This window comes from Festucalex cinctus, chromosome 19, assembly GCF_051991245.1.
Source record: "Festucalex cinctus isolate MCC-2025b chromosome 19, RoL_Fcin_1.0, whole genome shotgun sequence".
In the NCBI taxonomy this organism is placed as follows: domain Eukaryota; kingdom Metazoa; phylum Chordata; class Actinopteri; order Syngnathiformes; family Syngnathidae; genus Festucalex; species Festucalex cinctus.
In genome coordinates, this window is record NC_135429.1 from 19,118,052 (window position 1) to 19,133,597 (window position 15,546).

The window sequence follows — 15,546 nt, forward strand, 5'->3', positions numbered from 1 at the left end:
TGGGTTAGAGACACTCCCCTTGTCAACCCCGTTTAGAACCACTGCGCTTAACGGACAGTTATTGTGCCATGTCACGCAACAAACGACGCCTGTTTCCCTCTGTCTCTCTGGTAACCATTTTGAGGAGATCAGCCTCTTTGTGTTTGATTGCCCCCGATCTCCCTTGGTATTGGGGTTACCGTGGCTAAAAAGACATAATCCTGAGATTGATTGGGCCATCCCAAGGCTAACTGCATGGAGTGAGACCTGCCATGAGGGTTGTTTACGCTCGGCCCAAGTTCCCATCCAGAGCACTAAGGCACCTGAACCCCCCAATCTCAGTACAGTCCCTCGCTGCTATCACGACCTCAGCCGGGTTTTTTCCAAGGACCGAGCTGCATCCCTGCCACCTCACAGGCCTTACGATTGTGCCATTGATCTGCTGCCTGGTGCCACCCTCCCCAGCAGCCGCCTCTACAACATCTCACGACCAGAGAGGGAGGCAATGGAAAAGTACATCACAGAGTCCCTGGCTGCAGGTATCATACGCCCCTCCTCCTCCTCTCCCGTAGGTGCTGGGTTTTTCTTCGTGGGAAAAAAAGATAAGACTCTACGACCCTGCATAGACTACCGGGGACTAAACGAGATCACGGTCAGAAACAAGTACCCTATTCCACTCATCGAATCTGCGTTCACTCCTCTCCACGGTGCGTGTGTTTTCACCAAGCTCGATCTGCGCAACGCCTACCACTTAGTCCGGATAAGAGAGGGGGATGAATGGAAGACTGCCTTCAACACCCCTCTCGGTCACTTTGAATACCTGGTCATGCCCTTTGGACTAACAAACGCCCCTGCAGTATTCCAAGCTCTGTTGAACGATGTCCTCAGAGACATGATCAATAAATTTGTGTTTGTCTATTTGGATGACATCTTAATCTTCTCAGGATCCCAGTCAGAGCATGAGGAGCACGTCCGGCGAGTTCTCCAGAGGCTCCAAGAGAACAGACTCTACGTCAAAGCAGAAAAGTGTGAGTTCCATGTCTCCAAGACGACTTTTCTGGGGTACGTAATCTCCAAAGGAGAACTGTGTATGGACCCAGCCAAGTTAACGGCAGTCTCGGAATGGCCCCGACCTACTAATCGTAAACAGCTTCAACGGTTCCTAGGCTTTGCAAATTTCTACAGACGATTCATTAGGAACTACAGTCATGTTGCTGCCCCCCTCACTGCTCTTACCTCCACTTCGATTCCTTTCCACTGGTCTCAAGAAGCAGATTCCGCCTTTGCCAACCTCAAACATCGATTTACAGCGGCTCCTGTCCTCATCCATCCCGATCCCTCACACCAGTTCATCGTGGAGGTCGACGCATCCGAGACAGGTGTTGGAGCCGTTCTGTCCCAGCGTCATGCTGGAGATGGTAAGATACATCCGTGTGCCTTCTTCTCCCGCAAGTTATCACCAACGGAACGTAACTATAGTATTGGAGACCGAGAGCTCCTGGCAGTTAAACTGGCCTTGGAGGAGTGGCGGCATTTACTTGAGGGAGCAGAACTACCCTTTGTGGTATGCACGGACCACAAGAACCTCGAGTACCTGAAGGCAGCCAAACGTCTGAACCCCAGACAGGCCAGATGGTCCCTTTTCTTCAGCAGATTCAATTTTACCTTGTCCTATGTTCCAGGTTCCAAGAACACTAAACCAGATGCCCTGTCACGCCAGTTCACTACTACAGAGACCAAGGAGGATCAAGAATCCATCCTCCTGCCCACCTGTTTTGTGGGATCAGTGGAACTTGCTATAGAGAGCCTTGTCAAGAACGCACAGAACGAGCAGCCAGATCCTCGAGGTGGGTCCCCTAGAACCCTGTTTGTCCCTGACCATGTCCGCCCACAGGTACTCAAATGGGCTCATGCTTCTCGGCTCACGTGCCACCCGGGAGTGAGGAGAACCCTGTCAGTACTCCATCAGCGATTCTGGTGGCGCACCATGGGGGCAGATACACGGCACTACGTCGCAGCCTGTCCGGTATGTGCCCGTAACAAGAATTCCACCAGACCCAGTGCTGGGTACCTCCGTCCATTGCCGGTCCCCAGTCGTCCTTGGTCCCATATTGCCCTTGATTTTGTCTCCGGTCTCCCCCCATCCCATGGGTTCACTGTAATACTTACAATTATTGACAGATTCTCCAAGGCCGCCCACTTTGTCCCTCTGGTCAAGCTCCCCTCAGCCACAGAGACTGCAGACCTTTTAGTTCAGCATGTTTTTCGTCTCCACGGCATACCACAAGACATAGTCTCAGACAGAGGTCCCCAGTTTACATCCCTCGTCTGGAAGTCCTTCTGTTCGGCTCTGGGCATTTCAGTTCGTCTCTCATCCGGGTATCACCCCCAAACCAACGGGCAAACCAGCAACTAGAGACCTCCCTCAGATGCATGTCTCACCACAACCCTTCCGCCTGGAGCACCTTTCTCCCCTGGGTCGAGTACGCACACAATGCTCTACCTAACGCCTCCTTGGGCATGTCACCTTTCCACTGCTCCTTAGGTTATCAACCTCCCCTGTTTCCTGCCCAAGAAAAGGACCTGGCAGTTCCTTCCATTCAAGCCCACTTGAGGCGCTGTGCCAAAGTCTGGAAACGGGCCCGTGCCTCTCTCCTCCAATCCACAGCTCGATCAGAGGCACAAGCTAACCGTCGTCGCTTGCCGGCGCCCTCCTACACCGTGGGCCAGAAGGTTTGGCTCAATGCCAAGGACCTCCCCCTGAAGGTCAGCTCCCGTAAACTGGCGCCTCGATTCATAGGTCCATATGAGATCGAGAAAATAATCAACCCTTGTGCAGTGCGCCTCAAGTTGCCTGCATCTCTCCGTATTCATCCGACATTCCACGTTTCACAAGTTAAACCGTTTATTTCTAGTCCTTTAGCCCCGCAGTGTCCCGCCCCCGCTGGTTGTGGAGGGTGGTCCTGCCTACAAGGTCCGCCGCCTGCTGGATGTCCGTTGCCGGGGGCGTGGATACCAGTACCTGGTGGATTGGGCTGGATACGGTCCGGAGGAACGGAGCTGGATCCCTGGTAGTTGGGTCCTCGACAAGTCCCTCATCGCGGACTTCAATCGTCGGCGTGCGCCGGGTGGCGCCCGTAAGGGGGGGGGTACTGTCAGGGTTCCGGCTCCATGAGCCCTGTTTCCCTCCTTTCCCCGTGTGTGTGTGTGTGTGCGTGTGCGAGACAGGGCAGCTAATTAGGCAGATGAGAAGCAGCTGGAGCAGCAGCCAGGTGTGGATAATCACAGTGCCAGCCTACTTAAGCCAGTCCCGGACCACAGCTCAGCGCCAGAACGTCTTGAGTAGTACACCAGTCAGTTGTGTCCAGTTACTTACTCGCTTGCTTGGCTTACTCCCTGACTATTGGTATTCCTCCTGTCCAGGTCATCTCCACCGGCTCCCGCCTGGCTCACTCACCTGCCATCCTGTCTGCCATCCTGCCTGCCTGCTTGCCTACTGGCCGGTTCACCCGCTCACCACCTGTTTCTCGGCTCCTGGTCATCCTCCACCCTGCGGGCACTCTCCGGATCAAGTTGGCCCGCTTGCCTGTTCCACTCACCTCTGCTCATTAAAGATACTTGCACCTGCCATTCTTGTCTCCTCGTACCTGCATTTGGGTCCTCCCTGCACCCCCCATCCTAACATGTACAGTACTTGTGGAACTTTAAAAAAATATAAAATAAATTTAAAAACAACAATACTCTGAAAAAATTCTTAGTGTTTCATACCAGTAACTTCCAAACCGGTAATTATTTTGTAAACTTTTCAAACCAGGACAAAACTATTGCATCTTATGGCACGTTTCGACAGCTGTTGTTAAATTTGTAAAAGCTAAAATAAATAAAATCATTTCTTTTCAGGGCTGTTGTTCTGCATGTGAAAACAAAACGCATACCAATGCTGCAACAGATCTCCGAAGGCCTTCAGGTGTACAATCTCATCGAAGTTATGAAGAAAAAACCAAAAGAATGCCATGATCTTTTTGTTGCAGGGGATGACGACAAGGTATGTTTCACCTTTCGCTCAGGGTACTTAAACTGCCTTCATGTATCATTATTTTCATTTAAAGTTGCACAATATTTTTTATTTTATTTTGAAAAGCATTAAATTGTATGCATCTATTTGTCATAATGCGTTTTTTACAGTGGTGTTCAGCATTAACTGATAATTTGGTAATTTGTCTTTAGCGCTGAGGTTGCAGACCTTAGCACTTTTAAACTTGACTACAATTTATCAAGAATTGTTGTTTTTATGTCAGACTGTATACACCAGAAGAGGAAAATATTAGATTAACTTGCGATTAAATTGATCTACAACAGATACAATACACTGTTAAAGTACTTAAAGTGACTTGCAAAATTGTGCAAGGTTTGAGCCCCACTTGCAGCATTGTAAACACAATGAATTTCATTTATGCAGTTATTTTATTTACCCTAAATTGTTTACACCATGTGTTTTATTTATATAGTGATTTTTTTTAGGTTTTTCATTGTTGAAGCCAAACTTGCAATCCAACTTGCACTGAATTAGACAATTCAGAAATAAGAGTGGTCAATTGACACATTCACACTATTTCTTGACTGCATATATATAAGGGCAGGGTATTGCCGCCCACCTCACAATACGTATTGCGATACATACAGTATGTATCCCAATACTTGATCTTCAAGCCGATACATATCCCGATATTTCACATTCATTTACTTGCATTTTATAATAACAGTCATATGTATACCTCAAGGATATGTTTATTATGCTGAATGACCAAAATGTTTTTGTTAGTAGCTCTTCTGGTTTACAACCAAGCGGCATGTCTGTTGTAAATATGTACACACTGCAGAGCAAAGAGTAGTTTTCTAGGGGTGTGCTCAAAAAAATCGATACAGCAGACGCTGCTGGTTTTTATTTTTTAGGTACAATGCAAGCTGCAAAGGCAAATATATATATATATATATATATATATATATATATATATATGTATACATCCATACAAAGCCCAAGAAGAGGTCCAGTTGGCAATCGGCAGGCTGAAGCACTGGTTGGCAGTCCAAGAAAGTCGAGCAGGCTTGGGGAAGGCTGAGGCTCCCTTATTCTGGTCAAAGGCCTCCAAGCACATGAGTTGGGGGGCGAATAACACCTCGGGCATCAGCTGGGGGCGGCAGGGAGAGATCCCTGCTGTCGCTCCGCCACCAGTGGACGTTCTGGTGAAACGTTAACTGGCCGTCCCCAGTTGATGACCCACATTGGCCCACAGAGGTGTTGAGGGAGGTGTCGCAGTACACCTGCTTTTAAGACACTGTTGGTGGTGCGTCGGGCACTAATGCCCATAGCCCAGCAGAAATTACCACCATCAGTATTGCGATATGCATGGTGGCAAAACTGTACATGACACATCATTGACCCCATAACTAATGAACAATGTTCAGTCAAGTATACCATAATTCAAATCAACTATAAATATTTTAAACCGAATATAAGGGAGAATAAGTTGCATCCTTTCCAGCTGCTTCAATTCTGTCACATTATTGGGAATACATAATTACTACTGACCTTTTGGCCTTTGTTTTTCTCAGGTGGATTCACATTACATTTTGGCACACTTGGCCCCAGTGATGAGCCCACGTGGTTCTGTAAAGCACTCGCTTGAGTCCAAAATCTTGGAACACTTTCAAGATTTTCTACTTGAACTTGAGGGTATGTAAATCACTTGTGAAAGTTACGGTCATTGAAATAAGTAGCCTCTACTACATTTATCATGTCTTGGGTGAATACAGATGAAATGACTGAGATTGCACAATGTAAATAAATTTAGTTCCTGTGATTGTTTCATTGTAGTTTTTCCTGTTTAAATAATGTTCAAAATATCTGTGAAACATAACTTTGTCTGATAAAAGAACATTTTTTTTTTTTTACATGTTTTTTACTTAATTCCAGCACATTTCTTTACTTTTTAGATGCAGAAGATGTAGTTGATAGAAACCCCTCTGTTCCTGAGGTAATGCAGTGGATAACTGGGCAGGGTCACAAACACCTCCTTATGTCTGACAGAGAGCAATTTAAAATAACAATCAATTTTGACCACAATTGTCTGGCACACATGCCAGGTCATACAGTATGTTACCATCTTGTCAGTGCCTGCACGAACACAGTTACATTCCCAACTACTCATATGGGCGACTACCATTCATTTAAATCCCATCTTCTGACTGCTCTCAAATTTGGTGCCGGATTTGACAGAGTTTAATTAAAAGGGGGGGGAAAGAAATCACGCTAATTGTTTTTGAGTACTCACAGGCTGTTCCTCCCAAAATGTTTGTTTTAGTTCATTTTGTGAGCTTTCTAGATTTTTTGTTGGCAGGCCAAGTTGTTCTGGATCCTATGAGAGAAATTTCTTTGTAAAATGCTGAATAATTGACTGTTCATACGTATGTTTTTCCTGAAATAAAAGTCAATCTGTTTTACACAGGAATGTATTTTCATTTGTGACATAAACTTAAATGACTCTCTGGGATGCTAGACGCTAGGTACTAGTTGCCACATTGAGAGCCTGCAAATAAATGTCACGACCAAAACTCAACGACTCCATGTTTGGGTTGATTTGCTGTAAAGCAGCAAGTCCTTCTTCAGATAAAGGACACTGGATGGCAGGTACAACAATTCCGTGTTCACCGTCATGGTCCAAGGGTAGTATCTCTTCACCTTGCTGGATCTGTAATATCAAATAAATTTATGAAAGCTATAGTAACTCAAAGAACTTTGACTAAAATAGTCCCCCCCCCACAGTAACTGCATAAAGTTGTGCTCACAAGTTTACATTAGGTATACTGGGAAGATGTTTTGAATTCAATTACAAGTTGCTTTTGCATACAAAAGTAGATTAGATTCTTCATCTGAACCTTTTTAGCAATTACTTCCTTCATACCTGCTCCAGGTCTGGCTCTGGAACCGATGCTTGCAGCGTCCCAATCATCCATAGTTGATTTGGAGTTAGGTTTCCCTCAGTGCGCAACGGGTGGCAGTTCCAGCTCTCTGTGAACAGTTTTAAATCGGCGCGAAGTCGTGGTAAAAAGATATAGTGAACACAGTAGAGGTGAACAGCATTTGACAGGTCAAGGAAGCCCTCTTCCTCCAATCCGTGAAGTACACTATAATAATTGCACGTTACACTCCAAAGGTCTCTCCAAAGACGTTCCACCCTATGTGTCATGTTTTTGGTTTGGTGGGGGTGGGTTTTTGTTGTCTTTTGGTCGTTTGTCATGTGTTCCTTGTTTCTTCCCTTGTCCCGTTATGTCAAACCACGTCCACCTGAGTGTTTCTTCCCTTCCCAGTGTATCCACCAATCAGCTTCCCCTGCCACTTGTGTCTTGCCCAGCTGTGTCTAGTCATTGTCATTAGCCTGTGTGTATTTAGTCCCCTGTTTTCCGTTCGGTTCTTGTGGAGTCATAGTATCTGTTGTGCCTGTTGTTGTCCCTGTGTTCCATGCCATGTCATGCCTTTTGTTTGTTTTTTGATCTTGTTAATTTTTTCATAGTACCTTGTTTATAGTTTTTGTTAATTAAATCCCCTTTTTTTTACCTGCATCCCTGCCTTGCCCTGTTTTTTGGTAGCCTCCTGCATTTGGGTCCTGCCTCCAACACCCACCTCCCGTGACACTATGATTAAAAAGAAAGGAGATGATCTTTTCAATTCTTTTTACAAGCTTACACACAATGATTTTGCATGCATCCAAGTAAAAAGCATAGGGCAACACAAATATGGCTGCAATGATTTTATAAAATATGACATTTCAGTTTAATTTATACTAATAAACGGTATTATGCATTATAAAATTTCTAAAATGTTCTGACAGTTATATGTGATTACCTCTGGTTATGTACACTTTTTCCAGCAATAAAACTGCCCCGACCTGTTCCTCTTACAGTAAACATGCATCTCGCTATGTCTACATTTTCGACACCTTGGTCTGCTCGCACTCTGAAAGAGAAAATCTAGTAAGTGTAATTGCAAAAAGTACACCTAGTCTTTAAGACAATGTTAAGTGACTGAGTTCAACAAATTACTGTAAACTCAAACTTGGAAGTCTTTGACTTCTTTCCTACCACTATCAAAACTTTATATTTGTTTATTTTTGTATGTATGTATCTTTGTTGTTGTTTTTGAGGGTCACAACTTGGTTTTAGAGTTTAGGCTTGAATAGAGTTATGGTTGAGGCCAATTATTTTTTGGTGGTTGAGGTTAGGGGAAGAAGCTAGGAAATGCATCAAGTCAATGAGATGTCGCCACGATGATACAAAGTGTGTGTGTGTGTGTGTGTGTGTGTGTGTGTGTGTGTGTGTATACAAGGAGATTCAAAAAGAATGTGCCAAAGTCATCATGCAATATTTGAGGGGAAAAAAAACAACCAAAAACAATAAACTCTTAGATACACGTGTTGTACATATAATACCTTCAACTTTTTATTTCTTATTTTATGAGTGCTTAATCTGGAAACTACTGGCAATATGGAGAACATCAAGCTGATATTAATATTACTCTCAAACACGTCACATTGAAATGTGTAATTTTTGTTTAAAAGGCAACATGACATGATAGACAGTAACAGTGCTGCTCTGAGGCAATGGGTGATTGTTACTTTTCAATTGCCACGTAACTCAATATGTAACATAATGTGGAAAATAGCAAATTGTGTAGTTGTGCTAATGTAATGAAATGCCATTTGTAAAAAAATGTATAGATACATTTAAACTAACAGTCACAACATTGGCTATTAAAAATATTCTGACAGATCATATTAAAATTGCCCATTCCAGGATCCATGGCAAATCTATCCTCTTCATTCAGTGTCAATTTTAAGTAACAATGAGGCCTTTAATTTATTAGAGATTATCATAGACTACCTTGACTTAAGAATGGGTCAAGGATTTGGTTAAAAAAATATTTTACAGTACAGGTATTTCACTTTAATCATCATTTAATTATTTCATATAATTTCATTAGGTAAAATTTGATTATTTCTTACTTATTTCTGTAAAGATAGTAGTATAGTACAGTTTTACAACCACTAATATTTCATTGAGTTTCCAGATTTAAACACAATATTAAGAACAACCACTATCATTCCAAATAATTTTACTGAATGGGTCAGTTTACACAGATGCACCCAATGAAGAGATGAAATTGATTCTTCTTCGTATGTATTTTGTTTGATACAGACAAACTATACCACAGCAGACTGATGTGTAGAGACAAAGGCTAAACCTAATATGCAGGGGACCTTCCTGGATGGGCTTTTATAAGCAATATACTGTATACCAAAGAAATGCAAATGCTAAGCTGCTTGCTTTTTGACCCTGTTGTTGAAAAAAAAAAATTGGTTGAATTTTTTGTTAAGAATTAAAAGCAAAACAAACATTATATTAAGTCTACTTTGAACACTTGCCTGGATGGCCACCCATGTTGCACCACTCCATCCATGAAAAATACAAAAGTGGTCTCTGCTTTATTGTTTCCTGCTGCATCCAAGTAAAAGATCTGGAATAAAAGATGTGTGTGTAATGTTTGGTGAAGAGATGAAATAAGTTTGTTTTTTTTTTAAACCAAAAAAAGGATCATGATTACTACCTTCCGTGAAAAGCCATCAATAGCTCCAAAAATCACAATACTGTACCTAAAAAGTAGTGATAAGTTACATTTTCAATTGAGACAAATAAAAAAATGTGTAGAAATATTTTTTCAGGAGAAATAATAGTATACCTTATCAACTTGTGGTTTGTGTCGATGTGGACAAGGGACAAAGGAGCAGGAACAGAATATGTCCGTCTGGCAATGCAAGACAGCTGGAGCATTCTTGAAATTATTCCAGCACCATCAACACGTTGCAAAGACATCTTCACACGTCTCCATGGAACACGATGACCCAACGCTTGGAGAGAGCCTTTAATAAGCCTATACCCAGCATAGGGCATTCGTGCTTTAATTGATCTAACTTTGCGATCCAACAGTTTCGGACAGAAAGGTTGTGCCTTCTCATTTGCCTGTACAAAGTTGACCTGGAAATCCCATGGAGTTCAGACAAGGAAGTCAAGGGTAACCCAGTGCTGAGGAGATCTAGAAGAGTTTGTCTTTCCATGGTTATCGCAGGTCGACCCACATTGCCTCTTAATTCAGTTACAGCAATGTCATTGAATAGTGGTAGGACGGGCATCTGTTGTCGATAACCGCTGACAACCTCACACAACTGCTGAAGACCCTCTATTACACTCGCAGGAATGTCCACATATGATGCCCCAGCTCGAAGAAATTGCAGCTCCTGAGCACAGATGAAGTGCAGGTATTCATAGTCAACGGGTTGGCTGTTAAGGACAGAGGCGACCCTATCTCTGGCCCTATGCAGGAGGTGCCAATGCATGGATTCCTGCAACACAAACAGACTTAAGATAATGCAAGTGGAAAAAAAAATGATTCACAGTTATCCCCCAAATATAGTAACTGAATGAGCATGTTTATGAGTATTTAACTATGGCTACACAAATATATATATTTTTAATTCTAACCATTATGCATTTGCAATATTTTTAACAAAATATAGCCTATTCTTTAACCCACTCTAAACTGCCATCCTGAATGTTTTACCACCATTGAACAACCACATGTATTACGGTACCTTATTTATTTTTTGACCAGTTTTTAATCGTTTACTACTTTTTTTGCACTGTTCCTACTTGTACCACCTCTTCCCTACACTTTTGCCACATTCTAACCTAACACAGGCCATATATAGAACTTCTGGGTCACATGAATTGTACCTATTTTATCATAAAACACAATCTCTGTATTTTTTTTTTTTATATGATCTGTGTTGACAACAGGCATACTGTGAACAAATTTAATTTTGATTTAGTTATGTTACATTTTAAAGCAATTAAATTAAAACTAATTTATCAACTTATTATATTAAGTTTTGCAACAATTGAAAGAATGATACAAAGATTTGCCAACAATATTTTCCTACCATGCTTGTGTTGTGATTACTGCAGAATAATTAGAGCAGGTGATGTGTGATTTCATATTTCCCCACCATGAGAACAGTCACTGTAAGCCAATGTACACTCTTTCAAGCAAGTTGTCGGCTCTTGGGTCAGGTCTGGAGCCGGAAGGCTGGCCGCAGCGTCACCTGTTTCAGCACCTGCTGGCAGGCTGGTGCACCAGGTCTCCTTTTGCGTTGTGTGTTGGAAATCAGAAGCGAATCAGGAGAAAGGAATAGGCGGGAATTCAAAGTCAAGCTGAACAAAAAGTGGCTTTATTGGCAAAAGCACAATGAGACCATTCAATTTGCGCAAATGGAAAAAATCTGATCTCTTCACGAAATGCAACAGTTTATAAAGCCTCACCCATGGTACAACCTCCTTTCCCGATTGGCTATCAAACTTGTCTGCCCACTTCACGCTTAGATCTTATTGGCACGGGAAAGCCTCGGCCAAACCCACTTATTATGAGATGCAAATTATTGAATGCTAATGGTATCTGCTTTTGACCACTAGGGGGTAGTGCGAGCTTAGTTTTGTGACTTCTACTGGTATCCAATTGTTATTAAGTAGCCCGCAGATCATACGCCCCCCCCCCCCCCATTCTTGAGACCAGAAGTAGTAACAAGTTTTACTGGTATCAAAAGAACTTATTCGTTCATAAAAATAAGGTGACCTATCATTTACATTGAAAAGAACTTATTCGTTCATAAAAATAAGGTGATCTATCATTTACATTGTATAATCTAATAATTTTGCTAAACTAACCTTTTGCAGACACCCAAAAATAGTGAGAGCCCTGTCCCAAGCCTCGTCCCCCAGCCAACAACAACGGGATCCCTGTCCCGAGTCACCTGACTGCCACTTGACCGTTTGCAAAATAATGAGATCCTTGTTCTGAGCTTCTCCTATGATTGTCCACTAGAAGTCATAAAGTAATTAAGATTCTGCTCTGACCTTTTTCACCGTCATGCTTGTTAGCTTTTTCAGGATATCCCTTGTTCGTTAGCCCTTAAGCGTGAAGGGGCAGTTTTCAACCTTGACCCTGGTGGACATGTGATTTCGAAGGAGTAGTTTTTTTCAACAGTTTAACCATAGTGAACATGCGATTTCTGGTATTTTCAGCTGGCACCTTAAAGTTACAAAATTAAGTAAAATGATTAACTGGTAACAAATACATGATTCCCTTTGTGACAAGTCAGGATACACACTGGCATTCAATTCCCTTAGGCTATTTAAACACAAGTAGCAATCATAAAGTTGTTTAGCATGAAAAGGATTTCACTTGAACATTTGGCCTAGAATAGGTCAATAGTTCAAGAGACAGCACCAAAAATCAGATCCCACATTCCCCCCTTCATGATGTGAATACATCATGAACAAAGTAGACAAAGATGACAGGGAGCACAGCTTAGTCGTTCATGAAATCACAACACAGACACCAGCATACAAATTCTGAGTTATTGGCACCGCTAACACCAATCATACAGCGTAAATAACTACACACCGCGACACTTGCAATCCTCCACCTCAACTCCAGTGTTAGAGTAAAACTCTGCAAGTGACCAATATTGAACCCGAACAGATCGAGTGTGCATTCTTCGGAGGGGGCAGGCACCTCCTAGAGCGCGGGGGAATTTGGAAGCGGCTCGATATGAGCCTTCACACCGTGGGACTTGGCCACATGTCAACCTGCGTAAGAGCATGGGGCCTTAAATTAATGAAAGATCTACTAGACACCTATAGCCCTGTGTCACGTAGTCAATAACCAAGCAAAAAGGCAAGTTAACACTCGCTATCTACATTACAAACAACAGAGTTTAGCACATCAATACTAAAAGAAATGCTAGGGGAAATTATTGTATGCCAGTAGTTGTACCCGCCGGCTGGCGGCCAAAGGGACAGATTAACATAGTATAAGTTTAAAAGGTAAAGTAAAAATAGCATAGACATAAAATTGCATAAAATCATAATAAAATTAAAATAGCATAGATATAAAGGGCTAAATAAAAATGAAAAAAAAGGAAAAAATCGTGTGAGTCTAAAAGGCTAACATAACATAGAGTGAATTTTTTTTTTTTTTTTTTTTTTTTTTAACAAACTGAAATCTCAAACCACAAGAACAATAAAATGGCACAATGTAAAACCACATCAAAGAGAAGAACAAAGGTTATATGTCTAACACGCTAAGATAAATGCTGAGCACATAACATGCTAACAGTACTCAAAATTTGCTATGCGATATTATGTCCAAGGAGAGGGGGGATGAGGAAGCTCTCAGAAGAGTGACAGCTAATGTGAGTAGTGTGTGCATGGATTCAGGGAGTGCATGGGCTGAGAGAGAGAGGCTAATGATGGGTGGGGGTGGAAATGTTTGCAATGGCCCGGGGCAATATGAGTGGAAGGAGGGGTGTGAGAGCAAAAGAGAAAGAGGAAGAGAGAGAGATCCAGAAGTGACGAGAGTCCGTGTGTGCGTGTGAACGCGAATGTCCATGTGTGGGCGTCGAATGTCCGTAAACGAACAAGGGCTCCGTGCCCTTCATGAGCAAGCCAGGTGAATGATGTGTGGATCAGCGAGTCCATCCGATCATGATTACCACACTGCGTGGGGATTATTATGCCCCAACAAAACAGTGACTGCAAAGGTGTGATCGTGATGTCCAGTTGTTCTCTGGACAGCACATCTGTACTGAAAAGGTGAACCAGAGCCACAAGGGGCGGTGCAGGCGTCGGCAGGGGATTGAAAATGTCAACCCAGATTCTTTCTCGGTTGACAGGACAGGTGGTCAGAAGTGAGGCCTCTTCAGGCTAAGGATTCGGCTGTGCAGCCAGGCCACGCTGTCTGGCTAGGTCACGCTGTATGGCAGCTCTCTGTCTGGCACGGGCTTTCATGATGCCCGCGCGCCACACCTGGTATAGCTCCTTGGTGTCATCTGGGATCCGGCTGCACAGGATCCTGAACTCGAGGCGGGAGATGTCAGCCAGCTGTTCCACTGCCAGGGTCGCGCAGTCGTAGCCTTGTTGCCCCAAGCTCGGGAAGCACAAGCCATGGGGCATCCTCAGTCTATGCCGCTTCCAAGAATGGCGGCAAGGAGCCAAATCCTCATCTGGCCTCGGGTGTGCGGCCAACGCAGGATGAGCCCCCCCTCGCATTCCTGCTACTCCCGGTTGTGGGGGAGGGTTGGGGGCCACATAAGATGAGGAACCACTGGGGGAAGTCAACAGGTGGATGAGTTTGGTGGGAGCCTGGGGGGACCACATGCTGGGCCTAGCAACATCAGTTGACAGGCCAGACGGCTGTGGCCTTGGCGCAGGTGATTGCCTCCCAGGCGGAGGGCACCAAGGCTGTGACCCTGGCCGTGGAGTTGGTCGCCTTTGTGGATTGGCTGGTGAGTCAGGAGATGCTGGGTCCGAAGGCGTCCGCAGCCGCAGACGGATTGGTTGCAGTGCCGGGGAAGGCCTGGATGGGTTCAATGGTGGCTCCCCTGGCTGCATCGGGGGACCCGCCGTTTGGAGTATGTTGTAACTCCCCCTTCCAGCCAGCTCATCACTCAGGCGCGGCCACCAGTTCCCGGGCGTCTCCCCCATCTCCTTCTTCCTGCTTAGGTGAGGGGGATATAAAGGAGAAACGCATCTGCCACCGCCACTTCCCTTTTTCCTGCTGCGCCACGCAATATTGGTCAATTTTTTGGAGATATCTAGTCATACGTAGACGTCTATCACTCATAGTGTCCGCAACTAGCTTTCTCCGTGTAGAAAACAAAGTATATCCATTTAGCTTAATTGTTATCACTTCTATCAGGGCCCTAGTATTCAAAGTCCTATATTGGTCCTGGCTGAAAACGTCGTACTCAAAATAAACAGGGAATATATCAGTGAAAATTGCCATTCCCCCCTTTAAAACATAAACATGTTTTAACCATTTCCAGGGATAAATAACAACCTCCCTAACTACAACATGAAGGGGGAAAGAGCCTATATAGTGATAGGGAGTAAATACTACTTTATTACTCCGGGCACATCGGGTAGTAGAGCGACAAAAAGGGATGGGGCCGAGGGGTAAATCATTCAATATGTCCTGTAGACCAAATTTAAGTTTTTTGTTTGTTTTATGAGTCATCAGTTAAGATATTTATCTGCCATAACTTCATAGACAGAGTCGCAAGGGAAAGAGGAAGTGGCATTAGGCAAATGCATGTTGGCGTCGTGAGAATCAACCACTACTGGAAAGTGGGTTACAGCATCAATAGATCTCCTAACTAGCACTTTGATCAGGGGCAATATACAACAGGCGGTAATTAACACTAGCAAGAGGCGCAGGCCCAGTGCAGAGGCAATGAGGGACAAAATCTTCCCGAAAGACATACTTTCAAGCCATTTGGCGAGTGTGTCCAGCCACCCAGTTTTGGTGTTCCAATTTGAATTATGGACATGCTCGTCTTGTAGCGTAACCAATTGTTGTAAGGCTAATGTAAGGTTTCCTTTTTCGCCAGTATGCATAGG

General features: G+C 43.7%; 1 protein-coding gene across 1 annotated transcript; it reads right to left on the reverse strand.

Moving 5' to 3' along the window:
• Positions 1–6,526: 6,526 nt before the first annotated feature.
• Positions 6,527–8,094, reverse strand: LOC144007748 (uncharacterized). Its single transcript, XM_077507605.1, has 5 exons — positions 8,080–8,094; positions 7,883–7,993; positions 7,595–7,671; positions 6,942–7,048; positions 6,527–6,728 (listed from the first exon to the last, which is right to left on the reverse strand). The coding sequence occupies exons 2-5, from the start codon at positions 7,945–7,947 to the stop codon at positions 6,540–6,542; spliced, it is 438 nt and encodes a 145-aa protein (XP_077363731.1). The 5' UTR covers positions 7,948–7,993; positions 8,080–8,094; the 3' UTR covers positions 6,527–6,539.
• Between the last annotated feature and the right edge of the window lie 7,452 nt (positions 8,095–15,546).

Bases quoted from the DNA above. Each gene is read 5' to 3' on its own strand.
- LOC144007748 (XM_077507605.1), bottom strand. From the start codon at position 7,947: ATGTTTACTGTAAGAGGAACAGGTCGGGGCAGTTTTATTGCTGGAAAA. The intron at 7,672-7,882 runs GTAATCACATAT...TTTTAATCATAG, and splicing joins AAAAGTGTACATAACCAGAG to TGTCACGGGAGGTGGGTGTT. The intron at 7,049-7,594 runs GTAAAAAAAAGG...AACTGTTCACAG, and splicing joins AGGGCAAGGCAGGGATGCAG to AGAGCTGGAACTGCCACCCG.